Below are 20,501 nucleotides of genomic sequence, written 5' to 3' on the forward strand. Positions count from 1 at the left end.
CCCTGTGCCTTGTGTTTGGGATTTAACAGTGTGAATGGTGCATTGCATGAGTGGCTTTAGACACCAAGAGATAGGTGGAAGCTCCCTGAGAAACCTGGCAGTGGCCACAGAGAAGTGAATTGGGTGTAAGGAACGTAAGTCATAGTTCCCACCCTGTAGCTGATTAGCAGGAACTGTCATGGGCCATATATTTAATCTCTCCACCTATAAAATGTCCATTCTCATTTATCCAGCTTGGGTTATAGAGTCTTCTTTTGGTTGTGTATTCATGTTCATCATTCAGTGTTACCAGTGTCAGTTATGTGTCTGATACAGTAGACCCCCTCTTATCTGTGGGGATAGTCTAAGATCATCCCCAGTGGATGCCTGAAGCTGCAGATAGTGCCAAACCCTATGTATATACTATGGTTTTTCTATACATACATACCTATGATAAAGCTTAATTTATAAATTGGGCATAGTAAGATACTAGCAACGATAATAAAATGATTATAACATTGTAATAAAAGTTATGTGAATGTGGTCTCACTGTGAGATTTCGTCATGCTACTCAAAATGGTGCACAATTTAAACTTCTAAATTATTTCTGGAATTTTTCTTCTAATATTTTTGAACTGGTTGACTGTAGGTAACTGAAACCACAGAAAGTGAAATTGCAGATAACGGGGGGGACTATATTATGGTATCCAAAAGAATTTTAAAGTATCCCTGCATGCAGGGAATGTGCAGTCTAGGTGAAACATGATAGAAATGTGAAACAACTAATGAACACAATATTTAATGGTGTGGAGCAGATAAGTTAAAAATGGAAGTGAAAAGAGATCTGTGAACTAAAGGCCCTTTCACATCTAAAAGTGACACTCAGTAAATACTGCATGAAAGATGTGTATCCCTTTACTCTTATATATATTAATCCTCACCTGAGGATATGTTTATTGATTTTTAGAGAGAGGGAGAGAGAAACATTGATTGGTTGCCTCTCATATGCACCCCAACTGGCAACTAAACCTGCAATCTAGATATGTGCCCTGACCGGAATCAAACCTGCGATCTTTTGGTGTACAGGAGGGTGCTCCAACCAACTGAGCCATACTGGCTAGGATCCCTTTACTCTTATCCACTTGACTTTATTGTCTCTGAATGGATGATACCAAATCTTTAACTGCAGATCTCTGCCCTCTACAGAGTTATAGTCATTCTTTTGTTCTATGAACACTGGGTATGTACTCAGTCACTATTAGGTACTGGCAGTACTTTCTTTTTAATTGCAAAATCTCTTCCTCTAGATGTCCTGATTATCATATCAAACTCATCATGTCTCAAACTTAACTCTTTACCTTCTACCTCATATTCGTTCTTCCTGCATCCCTACGTGCAAGTGAATATACCAAGAGCATAGCTCTGGATCATCATCATAAGTCCCTACTATGTGCCGTTATTTTTTGAACAACCAAAATTCCTTAATCTCTTTCAGAGATTTCCAAAGTGTGGTCTTAATGCAGCAGTCCTGCATCATCTCCCAATACTCTCACCACACAGTAAGCAGAACCTCTTATGAATCCCCATGTTGGTTCCATGTTTTCCCAGTATTCTTTGCTTAATGATTTCCCCTTTCTACGCCTTTATTACTTATCCTTCAAGACCCAGTTTATATGGTAATTCTGGAGCCTTCTGTTCCCTTCAAGGAGTGAGAGTTCTTTCTTTGGATTTACATGACATTTTAATTTTTACCTCTTGTTGACAGAATTATTAGTTTATATATATGTCTTTTCCTCACCCCTTGCTCAGTACCTAACAGTATGCACTCTGAACTTATTGAATGAAGTAACTTGTCTTGCTGTAGACTAAAGTCTGAATGTATTTCACAGAGGAAAGAACTAGACCAGTGATTTGCAACCATTGTGCCGCAAGAACTTTTAAAACATGCAACACCTGACTATTTAGTCAGGGGCACTGATCTCTATTCCCTTAGATTGTCAAATAAAAAAATGACAACAGCCAACACAACAATAGCGGTCTGGTGTGAGTGCCCCGTCTCAAACGATAAACAGTTGCATCTGATTGGCCATGTTTCATAATAAGGTTGCGTATGATTGGTTAATTCTTGTTACCAGAAATCCTTAGATACAAGTACAGGCACCTGATTTGGTTTTGAGTTTAATTTTCACCCAAGGACATGTTTAGAGAGAGGAAAAGAGAGAGAGACATCAATGTGAGAGAGAAACATTGATCAGTGGCCTCCTGCATGCACCCCTGACTGGGGATTGAACCCACAACCCACAACCTGTGTGCCCTAACCAGGAACAGAACCTGAAACCTTTTTCGGTGTACAGGATAGACACTCCAACCAACTGAGCTGCCCAGCCAGGGTGGCACCTGATTTTTTAAAATGTCACTTTAGAGCAAAAAGGGTAGGTTTTTAAAAATTATTTTTTTGTAAATCAATAATACCTATTGTTTTTGTCAGATTGGCAAAAAATATATTTTTTGGTGTGCTGCAGAATTTTGCTAATTAGTTTATATGTGCCATGAGATGAGAAAGGTTGAAAATCGCTCTTCTAGACTAAAAGAGGTGTAGAATTTGGAGAGCAGAGAGGAGCAGATGGAAATGTGTGGATAATGGGGCTAGGTGCACCAGGGACAGATTGCTAATTTTCAAATTGGAATGCAAATAATATTAGTTTTTAAAGAGTAAAAATTTCTTTGGTTATTAGAATGGCACTTTGCAGTTTTGGAGTGCTTTTGAAGACCATTATGAAAATTACCATCAATGCCCAAAAAAGCACCATTTGGTTTATTTTCCTACTTGTTAAGTTGTGGGATTCTGCTCTTCTGGGCTTTTCCAATCATTTTTTCCTGCCCCAGGGTTATAGTGTTCCCTGAAGCATTTAGTGGGAAGAGCTCTGCATTTAGAACAGAAGACTGGGGTTAAAGTACCAATGCACCTACTAATCACAGCTAGATCAACCTCCATATTTCACAGGATTATTTTGAGGATCAAATAAGGTGAAGTATTGTGAAAGTGCTTTGTGAACTATGTAACACTATATAAATGTGAGGAGTGGTTATTATTCCCTGATATTTACAGAACTAGAGAGTAGGCATTGGAAGGACCCTTAGAAGCATCTAGTCCATGAGAAAGGCAGTGTGGTGTAGTGAAACGAACAGTTTCTGCTATTAGACTGACTTCTGTTGGAATTCTAGCCACACATTTTACTACCTTTTGTCTTAAGCAAGATACTTCAGCCTCTTTTTTTTTTTTTTGACATGACATATGTGGATCATAGTAGTCACCTCCCAGGGTTGTTGTGAGGATTAAGTAAAATAATGTATATGGATAGTTACATAGTAAGTGCTTACTAAATATTACAATCCCTTCCCTTGATTGGCCTTCCCCTCCCAGATTGGGACTTTCTACCTCTTGTCTTAGGCATAATGTCTTGCATCAGAATTCTGGAGGTTGATCCCTTCTGGAAGAGCAGAACTGAGGAAGAGATACTTGTCCACTCTGGTGTGCATTGGTCTAATTGATTGGGTCTTCCTGCCCAGGGAGCCCCAAAAGTAAGCACAGTCCCAGTAAACTGTAGCAATTGGCCATTACAGGAAGAGCCTGGAGATGCTACTGCATGGTCTGACTAGAGTCCATGCATAGGTAAAGTGCTATCAAGAGAAATGGCTGCTCAGGGTCACCACAGTGTACTCTGTACCTGAGCATGCATAGGTGCCTCCTGAGCCCTTGGCTTGGTCCCCAGGTAAGGATTAGTTGAGTATGAAATCTAGGTCAACTCAAACCGCAGGTGAGACAGGCCTCAGCCACCTTCCATCCGGACAGGCCTCTGTGCTGCAGGCCTGCCACACACCTGTGTTGCCTTTACTCCAGTTGGCTACCTCCTTCCTACTCAAGCCACAGAGTTAATCCTCCCTTGTTGACACTTGCTAAATAATCTCTTCTCTCCTAGAACTCTGACAACTGATAATAAACTATCATAAAGACCTACTTTCCTTTGTCCAACTACTCCAGTTTCTTCCTCCACATTGTTAACCCAACTACATCACATGCTAAACCTAGTACTTCTTGTGGAACACAGTGCCCAGAAACCCTCTGACATGCCACAGCTCTCAAGCAGTGTGTTTTGGTAGAAAGAGCCTAAAAGACATGGTGGTCACTCCCAGCTCTTCATTGTTGTGTGTGGACAAGTTACTTAATCTTCCTAGTGTTTCCTAGTCTGCAGAATGGTTTAATAAACTGACCTCAAAGGTAGTTGTACTAATAAAACGAGATAACGTGGGCAAAGCACAGGGCCCAGAGCCTGCTAGTAGGAATTTAGCAAATGTTGACCTGATCCCCTCCTCTTCCCCAGGGTGTGCTGGATTTTGCCCACTGTGCTCTTTATCTTAAATCCTTTTTAAAACAAGCTCCACAATAAGTAAGTAAACCAGCAGCCCTGGCCAGGTAGCTCAGTTGATTAGAGCATTGTCCCGATACTCCAAGGTTATGGGTTTGATCCCTGGTCAGGGCACATACAAGAATCAACCAATGAATACAGAAATAAGTGGGACAACAACTTGATATTTCTCTCTCTTCCTTCCTCTCCCTCTCTAAAATCAATCAGTAAAATTTTTTAAAGTACATTTAAAAAATAAAGAAATAGAGAAATAAGTAAACCAGCAAGACAATAAATAAAAGCAGACCTTTTCTCACCTCTTTTCTCTTTCTGTCTTCCTTTCTCTCTCATCTTTATTCCTTTCTACATGTTCCTTTCCTTTCCCTTTTCCTTTCTTTTTTGTTCTTGTGTATGTGTGTCTTCATTTATTTATTTTCTGCTTCTCCTACCATATCTTAGCCAGGATCAGGGAGCAATTAATAAAATATTTTTCTTATGAGAATTAGATCAGAAGATATAAGGGGTCAAGAAAAGAGAAGTATTGTCCTGGCTGGTTTGGCTCAGCGGTTAAAACATCAGCCTGCAGACTGAAGGGTGCCAGGTTTGATTCCAGCCAAGGGTATGTACCTCAGTTGCATGCTTGATCTCTGGGTGGGGCCTGTGTGGGGCCCCTGTAGGAGGCAACCAACCCACATGTCTCTTTCACATTGATGTTTCTTTCTCTCCCTCTCCCTCCTTCCCTTCTTCTTTCAACCCTCTGAAGCAATGGGAAAAATATCCTTGGGTAAGGATTAAAATTTTTTTAAAAAGAGTGTATTAAAGAACAGAACCAAGTTTCTCACTTCATGCACCCATGCACCCACCCAACATTGAAAAATGCAATTTCCGGAATCAGATGGAGGTCGGTGGACCCCGTGACTGTGGAGGGTGAGGTGACCCCAGCTCCTCCGCTGCCACCATGGGCCGTGAGTTTGGGAAGCTGTCACGGGTGCAGCATGTGATCACCTACAGCTCGTCACCCTTCAAGCAGTGCGTCTTCTTGCACTACTTCAGCAAGGACATCCCCAACGTGTTGAGCAGCATTCAGGCATTTATCTTGTCTACACATGAGGGACCCAGGAGTTTGAGAAATCCAAGAGGAAAAATCCAGCTGCCTATGAAAATGACAAATGAGCAACTCACCTGGAAGATGATTCCATGTCTCTGAAAAACCATTCTCTGGGAGAGGAGTCTACATTGTATAGTGTCTTTTTTTTAAAAAAACTTTTTTAAAAAAATATATCTTTATTGATTTCAGAGAGAGGAAGGGAGAGGGAGAGACAGAAACATCAATGATGAGAGAGTCGTCATTGATCAGCTGCTTCCTGCATGCCCCCAACTGGGGATCGAGCCCTCAACCCAGGTATGTGCCCTGACAGGGAATCGAACTGTGATCTCCTGGATCCTAGGTCGATGCTCAACCCCTGAGCCACACTCAGCTGGGCTGTATAGTGTCTTGAAGACACACTAAACTTCTTATGAGCTGCAATGTTGTGATTCTGCATTTCTTTTAGCAGAGTCCTTGATGTGACTTGCTAATATTCAAGTTAGTGAACTCTCTTTCCCAGATGAGCCCTGAACAATTTTGGCTAGTCTGGGAATTTGGTGAAGGAGTGAGGCTCACCCCTTGTTCTACAGTATAATCTACAAGAAACTAGCTGCAGCTACTCTTGCAAGATGGCCAATTATGGGTAGCATGGACTGTGTGGAGGTTCCCATCCCTCTGCTCCCATAATAGAGAGAATAAAAATCTAACTATATTGTAAAAAATAAAAATAAGATATAAAAAAATGCACAATCTATATAGATCTAAACCACTGTGGATTAGGTAACAATTTAGGGGGAAGACTCCCTAATTAATCCTTAGTATGGCCAGACCACTCTTCCCTCCCCTCATATCTTACTGACTTGTTTGCAGTGATGGGCTCCAAGGCCAAAAGATAGAGCTGTGTCAGGCAGACCCTGTGGAGTTCCCAGAAGCAGAGGGAGATGAGACAGTGGAAGGAGAGACCATAAGAGAGTTGAACTGTGAGAGGCTGGCAGCAGTGGAGCTCCCTAAGCTAGAGACCTTGACTTTGACTAAATAACGTTCCTTTCAGCTTATTTATCTTTATGGAATGAAAACAATAATTACCACCTGTCTTGTAATGTAATTACAAGGATCAAATATGAAAGTGTTTTGTGAAATGTGAAACAGATAAACTGCTATTATAATTGACATTTATTCAATTACAGAGCACCTATTTCATGACATCCACCCCTAGGCATTGGAGAAGCATAAAGAATAAGAAAAAAAAATAAGAAAAGGTCTTGCCTGGCTGGTGTGGGGTCACCGGTTCGATTCCCCATCAGGGCACATGCCCAGGTTTCAGGCTCCATCCCCAGTAGGGGCCATGCAGAAGGCAGCTATCATTGATGTTTCTATCTCTCTATTCTTCTCCCTTCCGCCCTCTCTAAAATCAATTAAACAATATTAAGAAAGTGTCTTTATCTTCTAAGGAACTCAAAAGCTAGAGGGTATTTTTAGGATAATGGGTAGGATGGGATCTTCAGCAGTGGACTTAAAGACTTAGAAACTACAATTGGCCTAAAAATGACTATGGTCAGTCTACCGAAAGGTGCAGAGTGACAGTAACAATTTTAAGATGCCTTAACCCAGTAGGTGTGCCCCCAAACTTTCTTTCCACTGTGTGTGTCACCAAGGTGAGGGCTGAAGCAGCTCAAATGCTCCATGAGCAGGAGGAAGCTGTGGGATGATGGGGAGGGTCACAACAAAGAGTGGAGCCTCGTCAGCATCATCAGAAACCACAGGAAATCAGGTCAGTGTGTGGGGCCCGCTCCCTTTGCTCCAGGCCTCTGCTATGAGATCTGTGACTTCCTGAGCAGACTGTACTGATTAGTGGATCCTTGAAGGTGGAGGCCCCTTTGGCATGAAGCCCTTTGTCCAGAAAACCTGGAACTGGCCAATGGGTAGAGAAAGCTGAGCAGCAGTCCTGAGAGTCGGTCAGGTAGGGAATAGGGATGCGTATGGGGTCATGTGAGGCTTATGTGCATCTTTTAGTGTTTTCTTGCTGTTCTGCCCAACTTCAAATGGTGCGTCAGTCACCTCTGTCATCCAATGTGGAGTAGTGCTTAATAGCTCTGTTAATTCTCTAAGAGGGGATTAAGCATGTGTCCAGAGGAGATCCAAGTCCAAGAGCCAGTTAACAGGTGGGGCATGATCTAGAGAGTGTTGCAGGAGTAGGAGGGGTTAAGAAATGGGTGTAGCCGACCATTTACCTAACCCTGTGCTGGTCTCTTTCCTGCTATTTCTCTGCCAGAGCAGGAGCCCCTTGCCCTCCAGTTGGAGACAGTAGGGTTTTCTGGGGGGCAAGCATCTTTCAGTCCCTCTGCTTGGAGGAGAAGGAATGCGGCCTGGCCTGCTCGTTAGGATCAAGGAGGAGCTTTGGGGCTGGGCGGGGCAAGGGCAGGCTGAGGCGAGGGTTCCTGCTGGCATTGTGCTCCGTGCTGCTCTACTGCAAAGTCCTGCCACCCACCTCAGGCCGTGCAGCCATGTTCTGGGTGCCCTGACCCAACGGAAGTCCATGGGGCGCCCCAGACTGGCAGCCCTGCTCCTGCCTCTCCACCTGCTGCTCATTGGCTTCTCGGCCTCTGCTGGGATTGGCTGTCCCTGTCGGCCCCACTGGAATAGCCGCCGTCTGCTGGCCTCCCACGTGGTAAGGTGCCTTTGCCGGGTGGAACACCTGCTTGGCACACGCTGGCAAAGCTCTCCACTCTCCTGTCTTTCCTTTTCCACCTCCCCAAGTTACTGTGCTCTGGTGGTAGCCTCAGTGTGTCCTCCACACAGTTTCAGAGGAGTACCAGGTCCTGGTGGCCTGAGGGCCTGGGCAGGGTGGAGCTGGGAAGAAAAAAGCCATAGTGGATGGGCTGTTAGCTTCTGGGCCTCAGAATTCGGTGATCTGAGACAAAAACCCCAAGGAGAGTGCTCCTTATGAGAATCCCTACTAACTATACTTCTCTCCTTTCTCCCCCCTCCCCCCCAATTGGTCCCTGTGCCTTCAGGATAACAGTTTGACTGGTAAGTCTCATTCCCTGCCCTGTTCTTCTTCCCCACACCCTTTTCCCCTGCTCCCCATTGATTTTTAGAGAGAGTGGAAGGGAGGGAGTGGGAGAGAGAGAAACATCAATGTGAGAGAGACACATTGATTGGTTGCCTCCAGCAGGCTCCTGGACCGGGCCAGGGTTCGAACCTGCAACCCAGGTTGACCTGTGACTGGTCGGTGTGCAGGCCCATGCTCTATCCACTGAGCCACACTGGCCAGGCCCCCCACATCCATTTTGCTCCGGATCCCCAGTGAGGCTTGCATTTTAATTTTTGGTTCCCAGCCTGGGAAGCAGCACAGCATCAAGGAGAGAGCGAGGGTTTCGAATCTAGACGAGCCTGGGTCTGCGTTATCATTATCACTCTGCCACATACTCCGTGTGTGCTGCAGGCAGTGCACTGAACCCCTCCGACCCTCCGTTTCTGAGGGGTCTGTCAGGACAGTAGAAATGATGGTGCAATGAAGACTGTTGCCCCCGAGCTGTGCAGAGGATTAAATGAGAAACATGTGCAAACCTCCAGACGCCGCACCCCGTAACTGTCAGTACTAAAATGACTTTCATATTTTCCCACACCTTATCTTACTTACTCTTAACAGCCCCACTTTATGAATGGTAAAGTTGAGGCTTGGAGGGGTCCATAACTTCCCCAAGGCCACACAGCCAGGATATAAGTGGCAGAGTTCAGCCTCAAGTCTAACTTATCTGAGGCAGGAGAGATGTCCTTGGACCCTAACACTTGATTTTTTTTTTCATCTTTTGCAGAAAGATCTGCCCCTCTTCCTTGCCATACCCTGTTGGCCCTCCCCATCTCCCCAAAGCCTTGGGGTGCTTGGCTCTCGTACTGTCCCTGCTGTTTGTGCCTGCACCTGGTGTCAACTCCTTCGGGTATGAGGGATAGCCCTCGGGCCATTCTCAGTGAAGATGTGAATTAGGGGCATTTGGGTTGGGGGGAATGGGAAGAGGCTGAGGCAAATGGAACTTATACTAGAACACATATTTGTGGTGTTGTCAACCTCAGCAGAGCCTTAGGTCATCCTAAAATAGCACAGCACGACTGATATTAATAAGGTCATTTGTATCATTTTGTGAAGGTGTTTCTCCTGTCAGCTAGTACCAATTGCTGGAATCAAAATGGTAGTTCTATACATTTACTATTATTACCTTATATTTGTACAGTAAGATTGTTCTTATTCAACTCTGTATTTTTATTGCCCATCTCAGTGCCTGATCTATACTAAATGCCCATACACTGTTTAAGAACTGCTAGTTTGTGGTTTTTCACTGTTATAAATAATGCTACAATGGACATCTTTAAGATGTTCTCTATTTTTCTCTACTTAAGAAATTAATCCTTTAAAATATTTATTATTATTATTATTTTTTAATCCTCGCTGAAGGATATTTTTTCTTTTTTCTTTTCTTTCTTTTTTTAAAAAAATATATGTATCTTTATTGATTTCAGAGAGAGGGAGAGAGAGAGTTGAAACATCAATGATGAGAGAGTCGTCATTGATTGGCCGCCTCCTGCATGCCCCCAACTGGGGATTGAGCCCGAAACCTGGGCATGTGCCCTGACCAGGAATCGAACCGCTGAGCCACCCCAGCTGGGCCAAAGATATTTTTTCCATTGCTTTCAGAGAGAGTGGAAAGGAAAGAGTGAGAGCGAGCGAGAGAGAGAGAGAGAAACATCGATGTTAGAGAGACACATCAATTGGTTGCCTCCCGCACACTCTCTCACTGGGGTCAGGGATCAAGCCTGCAACCAAGGTACATACCCTTGGCCAGGATTGATCCCAGGAACCTTCAGTCTGCGGGCCTATGCTCTAACCACTGAGTCAAACCAGCTAGGGCTATTTATTGATTTTTTAAAAATATATGTCTTTACTGATTTCAGAGAGAAAGGGAGAAGGGCCCGGCCAGGCGTGGCTCTGCGGTTGAGCATCGACCTAGGATCCAGGCGATTGGAGTTCGATTCCCAGTCAGGGCACATGCCCAGGTTGTGGGCTCGATCAATGACTCTCTCATCATTGATGTTTCTCTCTCTCTCTCTCTCTCCCTCTCCTTTCCTCTCTCTGAAATCAATAAAGATATATTTTAAAAAAAAAGAAAGAAAGAGAAAGGAAGAAGAGAAGAGGAGGGAAACATCAATGATGAGAGAGTCGTCATTGATAGGCTGCCTCCTGCACGCCCCCCACTGGGGACAGAGCTGGCAACTCAGGCACGTGCCCTGACCAGGAATCGAACCTCAACCTTCTGGATCATAGGTCGGTGCTCAACCGCTGAGCCATGCTGGCCGGGCTATTTATTGATTTTAAAGAGAGAGAAAGGGGGAGAGAGACAGACAGAGATAAAGAGAAACATCGATTTGTTGTTCCACTTACTTATGCGTTTATTGGTTGCTTCTTGTATGTGTCTTGACTGGGGACTGAACTGGCAACCTTGGCATATCGGGACGATGCTCTAACCAACTGACCTACCTGGGCAGGGCAAGAAATTAATACACTTTTTATTGCATCATAACTTTCGCGGCTAAAGAGGTTTGATGTCATTACCCTCCCTGATCTAAAATGACTTACTATCCAACACTGGGCTACCATCTCCAGGTAGGGAAGGGGCAGTGAAGGGCTGGATATTAAATATGCCCTTTCCTGTGCAGACCTTCAGCGGGGCTGGTTCCACCGCCTGGTGCAGAAATCCAAAAAGTCTTACATGTTCCAGTTCTGTAGGAGACACAGGATGCCAGCATCTGCTCAGGTACTCTCCCTGCCTATTCCAGCCCTGCCCTGTGCCTCACAACCCTTTTCTTTCTGGCTGCTCATTCTGTTCTCCGGCTGTGTGAGAGATGGAACGTGTGGAGATGAAGTAGATTATTCGTCCATTACACAGTTAGGGAAACTGAGGCCTAAATGTTGAGCAACTTGCCTGTGGTACTGCAGGCTCCAGAGGGAGAAATAGAAGCCAAAGAGCCTTATTCCTGGCTTAAGGGCAACCTTGCTCTCTACCTACAGAGGAAGCTGCTGAGTTGCCGTTGCCTGTCTGAGAAGGGCCATCACATCTTTGTCCCCTCCCCAGACATCTCCCAGAAGGGGCTGCGCTTCAAAAGGACCCAACTTTCCGATCCAGAGGCAGTAGAAGATCTCCCAAGACAGGACTCACAAAGGCATAAAGGTAGACATGGGATGTGACCGGAGATGGACACAGTCAAGTAGTGGTGCATTTGCTAAGGGCAAGAGACAAGGCCACCAACTGCCTCTTCTCCCCAGGGCCTGAGTTCTCCTTTGACTTGCTGCCTGAGGCACGGGCTATTCGAGTGAGCATTCCCCCAGGCCCTGAGGTCAATGTGCGACTTTGTCACCAGTGGGCACTAGAGTGCGAAGAGTTGAGCAGTCCCTTTGATGCCCAGGTATGGAGTGCCATCTTCCTGTAAAAAGCCAGATCACACAGTGCTGGAGCAAAAATGGCCTACCCATTGTACATACAGGGAGACTGAGGTCCAGGGAGGGAAAATAATTCTCCAAGACCCACAAGTCCGAAGTGCCTAGCATTAAGACTTCTTTGGACTAGATAGAAAATGCAGGAGGCCTTGTCACCTAAGAGGAAAGGAAAGGAAAGGACATGCAGAGACCTGGGGCAACCATGAATGACTAGCAGAGAAATGAATATGGTATTTACCCCCAATGAGAGGAGCCTCAGTGAGATTCAGGTTGCACTAAGAAACCTTTCAATTCCTTCAAGAAGTGGTTCTCCCTGAAAAAATAACAAAGTGGTCACATCTGTCCTGGTACCCGTCCATTTCCTTTCCTTTGTTGCTTTCCTCAGAAAATGAGATGACCCTCATTCTCCCAGCCCGGATCCTAACACCCTGCCTCAATCTCCAGTTGTCACCGAGGCCCTTGTGTATGTACAGTTGGTACCATTTACAGGGACTGATGCTGCACCCCGGAAGCCCTCAGCCCTCTATTTAGAAAAGGGTGATGACACCTTCCAAGATCACAGCGATGCTAGCATTTACTTGAGTTACTACTTTAGCACCTAGCACCCTACCTGGCGTACCTTAAATATATAGTCCTTTCCCTGTCTCCTCCCTCCCCCAGCTCCATGTGAGGATGGTGCAAAAGTAGTTTTCAGTAATGAGTATATAAAACACAGAGTTTATTCTTGTATTATTTATCAATTATTGTGCTATTTTCCATACAAACAACTGTAAACCTACTTTAACCCCACCCTATATTGAGACACCTAGGGAAAATTGTCAGGGTACAGAACAGAGACCCTTTGGGAGGAAATTTTTTGATGAAATAATTAAGTTTCATGTAAGAGGAAAAATAAGGTGTTGGTGAAGTTCCCAGCTTCCTCCTGCCCTCGTCCAGGGTGCCTATGCTCTGTCTCAGGCATCTCTTCTCTCCCTTTACTGCTTCGTCAACAGAAAACCGTGTCTTGGGGCCACACTATAGACCTGCCTTATGAATTCCTTCTGCCCTGTCTGTGCATAGAGGTGAGTAGAGAAAAAAGTGTGGATTGTCCATGGCCCCACTCCTAGGCCCCCTGATAGTGCAGTTGTTCAAACATATCTCCAGTAAGTCAGGTTTTAAAACAACTGGGTGTTACCCGGCCGGGCGTGGCTCAGCGGTTGAGCCGCCACCTCGGATCCAGGTGATCAGGGTTCAATTCCCGATCAGGGCACATGCCTGGGTTTCGGGCTCGATTCCCAGTTGGGAGCATGCAGGAGGCAGCTGATCAATGACTCTCTCATCATTGATGTTTCTATCTCTCTCTCTCCCTCTCCTTTCTTCTCTATGAAATCAATAAAGATATATTTAAAAAAACAAACAAACAAAAAAACACACCACTGGGTGTTAACGAGGTGCTTGGGAAGACAGGTGCCAGCTTAACTGTGAGCCACACACTGGGTCAGAGATGGAAGTGTCCTGCTGAATGTGAGACATCCTTGGGGGTGATTCTAACCTTAGCCCCACCCAAGCCCAGCTTTTCTTGGCCTAGACTTGGCCTCAGCCCACAGAGGCAGAATAGACAGCTGCCTTCACTGTGTGTACTGATCAGTCACAGTGGGGACATGTGACCATTGCAAGGTTCCATATGGCCTCAAAAGTTTTGTCCCCCCTAGCCCTTATGGCGGTCCTCCTCCTCTCCATAATTCTGAAGTGCTTAACATCAAGACTTCTTTGGATTAGACAGAAAGGCAGGGGCCTTGTCACACAAGAGGAAACTAAAGGGAGGGTGCAGGCAGAGACTTGGAGCGCTGAGCATCTGCCCGGGTGGACAACCATCGGGCGTTTGGGCAGCCCAGACGAAGGGGCCCACACAGGGCACGAGGCACCTTGGGAACCACTGAGAGTGGAGGTGTGGACTGAGATGTGGCCCTCACGATCTGCCTCTTTCTGGGGCTAGGTTCTCCTCTCCAGGTACAAGAGGACTCAATCCCTCACTAACTGATCTCACTCCCATATTCTGGAGTTCCTCCGCCAGTGTCAGGCACCACTTACCCTGGCCTGCACCCTGCACTGCCCCTCCTCAGAGCCCTGCCAGCTCAGGCAGCTTGCACCACAGCAAGGCAAGCCAGAATGAGTTTCAGGCCTGAGTGATAGAGGAAAAGCCCTTCCTCTGACCTTCCCTGCTTGCTCCCCTGTTCCCCCAGGCATCCTACCTGCAAGAGGACACCGTGAGGCGCAAAAAATGTCCCTTCCAGAACTGGCCTGAAGCCTGTGAGTGCTGCTTATATGCACACTTGTGCACACAGATCCTCTCTGTCTCTCTTCCATACACATACACATACACATACACATACACATACACATACACATACACATACTTCCTACCTGTGTTGGAGGAAGCCCCTAGAAGGCATGCAGGCATTTTCCCCAGAGTCAGTCGGAGGAACGACTACCATGTCTACTGATCAGCCTGCCAATAAATCAGTGTTGAACATTGTACGAAGCACTGTGGGAGGTTCAAAAATAGGAGACGCTGAAAGTGGTGTTCTGGGGATGGACCAGAAGAGCCGGGCTCACTCACGTCCCACCTCTGCCACTTATTCTTCTCTGAGCCTCTGTTTCCTCATCTGTAAAATAATGACACTTTTCCTGCCTTACTTGCCAACTGTTTATGAGGCTTGACTTCAATATGATATGTGAAAGTGGTTGGTGACATCTAAAGTGCTGTCCACACATTCTTGTCCCCAAGCTGAAGAGACAGGATGCTCAAACATGAGAAATGGACAGCACAAAGCAGCCTACAGTCCAGGGCAGGGATGCATGTAAGGACTAGCCTGTGGGACATGAACTCAGGAAAGGGAGAAGCCAGTGAAGCCTGTCATCAGCAAGTGGTCTCTCAGAGGAGGTGACACCTGAGCTGTGCTCAGAAAACGAGTGGGATTTAGAAATGAGAAAAGGGAGGGGAAGGAATTCCTGTTTTTGAGAGGAACCTTAGCAAAGATATAAAGATTTCAAGTTTGGGGAGCAGCAAATAGCTAGCCAGAATGGAGGTACAGGAAGGAGAGGAGACAGCTAAATAGAAAAGGTAATAAAAGGGGGCTGGAAAGGCAAGCTCATTTTTTGAGTTCCTGGACAGACCAGGAACTGTGCTGGGCACCTTCACAAACATCACCTCCTTATGCCCTGTGGATGGGGGTGGCAAAATGAGGCCAAAGCAGGGCTCAGGCTTCCCCAGGCCTCACTCTCTGCCCCTGCTGTCTGCCCAGATGGCTCGGACTTTTGGAAGTCAGTGAACTTCACTGACTACAGCCAGCACAATCAGATGATCATGGCCCCGACACTCCGCTGCCCACTGAAGCTGGAGGCCTCCCTCTGCCAGAGGCAGGGCTGGCACGCCCTCTGCAAAGACCTCCCCAATGCCACAGCTCAAGAGTCAGAGGGGGTGAGACAGGTCTCCCCAGGACCTGGGTGGACAGGGCTGGGGCCCAGGGCCCTGCTCCCTGACTAACCCCCTTTTCCCACCACAGTGGTATGTTTTGGAGAAGGTGGACTTGCACCCTCAACTCTGCTTCAAGGTATAAGTGTGAGTGAGAGTGGATAGGTAGGGGTATGGATGGTGCCTGGGGCTTACTGACCTGCCATTCTTGGATTTTCAGTTCTCTTTTGGAAACAGCAGCCACGTTGAATGTCCCCACCGGACTGGTGAGCCAATAAATGACCCGGGCTGGGAACGCCTCCCACCATTTCACCCTCACCCAAATGTGACCAAGCCAAACTCTAGCCCTGTCCTGACTTCTCTGTCAACTAGCCCAGCTCCTATCACCTCCCACAAACAGGGTTTCTCACATGATACCCTTTTCCTCACTCCCTGGCAGCCCCATCCTGGAATGTGAGCATGGACACCCAGGCCCAGCAGCTGATCCTTCACTTCTCCACAAGGATGCATGCCACCTTCAGTGCTGCCTGGAGCCATCCAGTCTTGGGGCAGGACAGCCTGGTCCCCCCTGTGTACAGCATCAGCCAGGTACGACCTAGCCAGACCTCGGCCCCCACCAGGTCCTGTTGCCCAGAGCACAGCGGGTGGAGGCAAGCAGATTCTTGACTTACATCATCTAGTGATTTATTTAGTTGGTCAGGCTTTGTTCAGCTGCTTCCTCTACTAGTCAGCGGGGTCTTCCATGGGGCAGTTCCTAATCCTTCCAGCTCCTGAACTTACAGGGATAAACAGAGGCAAAAGACTGGCCCTCTCACGTCCAGCTGTTCTCGGGCCCACTAAGACTGCTGCCACATTTTATACTGATGCCCTCTCGCACTCAGCTGTCCTCTGCCACCACGCTCCTGCCTCCACGGCACCTGGCAGGGGTTCTCTGACTATCCTGGGAGACAGAGCCTCTGGAAAACTGTAAACTACTGACAGATTTAACTCTATTGTATGAACTACTGACAGATTTAACTCTATTGTATGAACTAAGAACAATTTGACTAGTAGACTTTCTTCTGTGTATCTGATATAAAAACCACAATCAAATCTATCTTCAAAACCACAGCCCCAAGCTGACTAAGCATGAGTAGCTCTTCCCAGTTCTTTCTTAAATACTCATCTGCAGCTTGCTTATTTGTTGGGTATTGTCTGAGGATGCCCAAGCAAACAGGTGGCAGCAAATGCTCAAGACTTAAGACAAGGCCATGTGGGAAAGCCTAAAATTGAGAGCTAAATCCATGGACTCATTTGTTCCTGTGAGCTGGGAAAAGACCACCTTCACTGAGTTCAGCTGTGATTTGAGAGCTCTTGCATCAGCCCTTGCTCACAGATGACTGGACAATGGGACCTGGGACAGGGTCGGGTAGCGTGTAGGGGGTGGAGTGTGTTCCCAAAGGATGGAGATTCTGATCAGCTCCCTACCCAGCACCCAGAACACAGGGCAGAGCCACATCCTGCTTGTGGACAGATGGCAATCAATTCTGTCCAATTCAGCATGCATTTATTGAGTGCCTACTCTGTCTTAGGCCCTGGAAGATACAAGAAAAGAATATAACAGAATCTCTGTCCCTAGGAGTCCATGGTGTAATAATAGCTACTACTACTAAATGCATACACACTGCACTGTGTATTATAAAGAGTGTTCATATGCATATTTTCACGTGATCTTCAATAACATGGTAAACCAAGGATCATTACTCTTCCCAAGCAAGTGAAGAAACTGAGGCTGAGGGATCAATATACCAAATATCACACAGCTAGGAACCACGAGGCAATAGTTAAGCCTGACTTTATTAGCTGTGGTCTCCTGACTCCACAACTTACATTCTTGTCAATGGATAAGCTACCCACCCCTTCAGGTGTGCAGGACAGGAGTAGGGGAGCATATAATTAGCCTCCTTGTTTTGTGAGCTGCTAGAGGACAGAGACAACATCTGCACTGCCTTCTTTCCTCAGGGCTTGGCACAGAGTTGGCACCCAGAGTATGTCTGTCGACGAGTACCTTATTTCCTGATTAATGTGTATCTGTGTAGCAGTTCCAATCTGGGAATGATCAGTGGGATCTAGGAATGAAGCCAGGGAAGGCTTCTTGTCGGGGGTGGCACTTGGCCTTAAGCCTGGGGAGGATTTGGGTGGTGGGTAGAAAGGAGGAACAGCATAGGCAAAGGCTCAGAGGCTAGACAGAGCCAGATTTGCTGCCATGAGAACAGTCATTTTGTTCTTTATTCCAACAGACTCAGGGCTCAAGCCCAGTGACACTAGACCTCATCATTCCCTTCCTGAGGCCAGGGGCCTGTGTCCTGGTAAGGAATCCTGCTTTCCCTCTACACACACTCCCCTAGCATCTACTCCACAGGTGGCACATGGGGCAAATCTAGTCTGCAAAAGTGTTTGGTTTGTACAGCATGGTGTTTGAAATTGGAATTTGTTGTTACCATTTAAACATTGGGAGACATCATATTTTTAAAAACCTGATTTCTGGCTTCTCTTGAAAAATCAGAAAACCTAGTGCTCTGTGTCCACATTCTGGCCTAGTGACAACAGGCTGGAGCTCAGTGGTGTCTGATTACTTCAGACAGGGCCTGTGCCCTCCAGGTCCTCATGGATACCCTGGCCAACCTGGAGTTTACTTTTTGAGTTTGCCACTCTTGCCCTGTTCTGTGCTGGGTGAATTCCCTATCCAGGGAGTCTCCCCTTCACCACCCCCATGCCTCATTGAATTTCCCCTGCAGGAGGCACTATACCCTGGCTCACGGGGTGGGGGGTGGGGGGCTCTGTGTCTTCAGGTCTGGAGGTCAGATGTCCAGTTTGCCTGGAAGCACCTCTTGTGTCCAGATGGTGAGTTCTTTGAGGGGAGGAGTAAGAGGAAGGTTGGGCACTGAGGAGCCCAGCTTGGCCTCACCCTGCTGCACTCAGTTTCTAACAGACACCTGGGACTACTGATCCTGGCACTGCTGGCCCTCGCCACCCTATTGGGGGTTGTTCTGGCTCTCATCCTCCGGCGCCCACTGTCAGGTAAGCTCACTCAGGCGTAATTTGGGGATTTAGACCTGCCCAGCTCCTAGGCTAGTTGCCCACACCTGTCCCCTGCCCAGTCTCCCTTCCCCAAGAGCCACAGTACCTGCCGCTACACCCAGCTGTCTGCTACCCAAGGGGCTGCGCCTCAGGCCCTCTAGTGAGCAGAGATGGTTAAGGCAGGGCAAAGTTTCCTCTGTGCAGGCGGTTCAGGGCAGTCTCTGGGCTACAGGCCAGTGCAGTGGACATCCAGCCTGCGCTGCACCTGCCAATTCTGGCACCCTGGCCCTCCCCCCTCCCCGGGTGCCTTTATCTAAATAGCCCCCAAAGCATCCTATTGACTAAAGGTACCTTGGGTACCCACCCCCAGCGCAGATTAGGAACTGGGGAGGGGGCACCGTAGGATGTGGCCCTGAGGCCGAGGAAGACAGAGCTGGGCTGCCCCTTAACTCCCACCCTGTTCATCGCTCGCTCACGCCCTAGGCCCCGGCCAACCGCAACCGGTGCTGCTTCTGCACGTGGCGGACTCGGAGGCACAGCGGCGCCTGGTGGGAGCGCTGGCTGAACTGCTGCGGGCCACGTTGGGCGGCGGGCGCGACGTGATCGTGGACCTGTGGGAGGGGACGCGCGTCGCACGCGTGGGCCCGCTGCCGTGGCTGTGGGCGGCGCGGGCGCAGGTGATGCGGGAGCGGGGCACCGTGCTGCTGCTGTGGAGCAGCGCGGGTTCCGGCCCCGCCTGCTGCCCGGACACCCGCAGCGCGCCCCTACGCACCCTGCTCCGCGCGGCCCCGCGCCCGCTCCTGCTGCTCGCTTACTTCAGTCGCCTCTGTGCCAAGGGCGACATCCCCCCGCCGCTGCGCGCCCTGCCGCGCTACCGCCTGCTGCGCGACCTGCCCCGCCTGCTGCGCGCGCTGGACGCCGGCCCTTCCCCCCAGGCCCTCGGCTGGGGCCGCCTGGGCGCCCGCTCGTGTCTGCGGAGTCGCCTGGAGCTGTGCCGCAGGCTGGAACGCGAGGCGGCCAAGCTTGCCCACCAAGGCTGAGGAGAGCTCCCGGGCAATCGAGACGTCTTGGCCGCCGGCTTGGGGCACTGGCTGGCACCCCAGAAAGAGGCTTCTACCCTGGAATTCTTGGGGGTGCCTCCTGAGGACTACTGCCCGAAAGTCGAGTTCGCTGCCTTCCAGCCCAGGAGCACAGCGCCCGACTCACTCCTGGCCCGTGCGCACCTGTGTCCAGCCTCCTCCCCACGCTTCCCGGCCTCTCAGAACCCCCAGGGAGAGAGTCTCTCTTTACTGGGGGCTCCTCTGACTCCAGTCCTGATGGGGGAAGGAGATCTTCCCACTTCCTCTCTCCAAAATTCCAGAGAGGAGTCTGCACACGCTCCTCTGCAGGCTGGAGGGGTTGGGGCAGGGTTGGGGCAGGGTTAGGGGAGGGAGGAGCTATGGCAGCTCCGAAGGGGGTTGACTCCAGAGAATGGGAGACAACTCCCTTAGGGGCCAGGGATCCCCCATTCCCAAACCCAGGCCTTGCCCAGATGGAGAGGGAGGGAGAACAGGACCAAGGGAAAAAGGCTTTGGGTGGCCAGGGCAAAGATGGGACAGTGGACACCAAGATGGAGAAAGATGAATAAAGGCAAACATGATGGATAAACTAAGAAACACAATGCGTTTCTCTGGTGTGCCCAGGATCCTCAACTGGGGGGAGGGCAGCAACACCTTGCCCGGGGGTTATTATCCATCCATTTGTGGCCTATATCCTTCATGTCCACACCCACACCACCGTCCATCACGCAGTGCCACTGGAAAGACGAAGGAGGACCTGGAAATCTTGATCCTCACTGTGATTCTTTCATGAGAAGAGAGGAAAAAACAGTTCAGAAAAGTGTTGTGTGTCCATCAGCACACAGCCAGCCCATGGCAAAAGCACAAATGGGACCCCTGTTTGCCTGGCTCCGGATCCTGGGTTCCTTCTCCCACCACTACCACACTTGAGCATAGTTGGGAAGTGGTGAAACGCCCACTTTCTGGT

The 20,501-nt window shown here is 48.2% G+C and overlaps 1 protein-coding gene across 2 annotated transcripts; it reads left to right on the forward strand.

Annotated features, from left to right (window-relative positions):
* The first annotated feature begins 7,892 nt into the window (after positions 1-7,892).
* On the forward strand, positions 7,893-20,150 carry IL17RE (interleukin 17 receptor E). Of its 2 annotated transcripts, XM_081159246.1 has the most exons (16): positions 7,937-8,140; positions 8,487-8,502; positions 9,291-9,413; positions 11,185-11,282; positions 11,537-11,696; positions 11,792-11,931; positions 12,955-13,023; positions 14,185-14,251; positions 15,247-15,422; positions 15,508-15,555; positions 15,637-15,682; positions 15,856-16,004; positions 17,696-17,764; positions 18,248-18,299; positions 18,378-18,476; positions 18,960-20,150. In XM_081159246.1, the coding sequence occupies exons 1-16, from the start codon at positions 8,009-8,011 to the stop codon at positions 19,514-19,516; spliced, it is 2,001 nt and encodes a 666-aa protein (XP_081015372.1). In that variant the 5' UTR covers positions 7,937-8,008; the 3' UTR covers positions 19,517-20,150. The 2 variants fall into 2 exon arrangements, with proteins under 2 accessions (XP_081015373.1, XP_081015372.1); XM_081159247.1 differs by lacking the exon at positions 8,487-8,502 and having other exon boundaries at positions 7,893-8,158.
* The last annotated feature ends 351 nt before the right edge of the window (positions 20,151-20,501 follow it).

This window comes from Miniopterus schreibersii (assembly GCF_964146895.1).
Source record: "Miniopterus schreibersii genome assembly, chromosome: 15".
NCBI classification, from domain to species: Eukaryota; Metazoa; Chordata; class Mammalia; order Chiroptera; family Miniopteridae; genus Miniopterus; species Miniopterus schreibersii.

What these genes read in the sequence shown, in the direction of transcription:
- IL17RE (XM_081159246.1), top strand. Translation starts at nt 8,009, where the DNA reads ATGGGGCGCCCCAGACTGGCAGCCCTGCTCCTGCCTCTCCACCTGCTG. An exon ending in TGCCCTGTCTGTGCATAGAG is followed by an intron (nt 13,024 to 14,184) that starts GTGAGTAGAGAA and finishes CTGTTCCCCCAG; the next exon opens with GCATCCTACCTGCAAGAGGA. An exon ending in GGCCAGGGGCCTGTGTCCTG is followed by an intron (nt 17,765 to 18,247) that starts GTAAGGAATCCT and finishes CTGTGTCTTCAG; the next exon opens with GTCTGGAGGTCAGATGTCCA.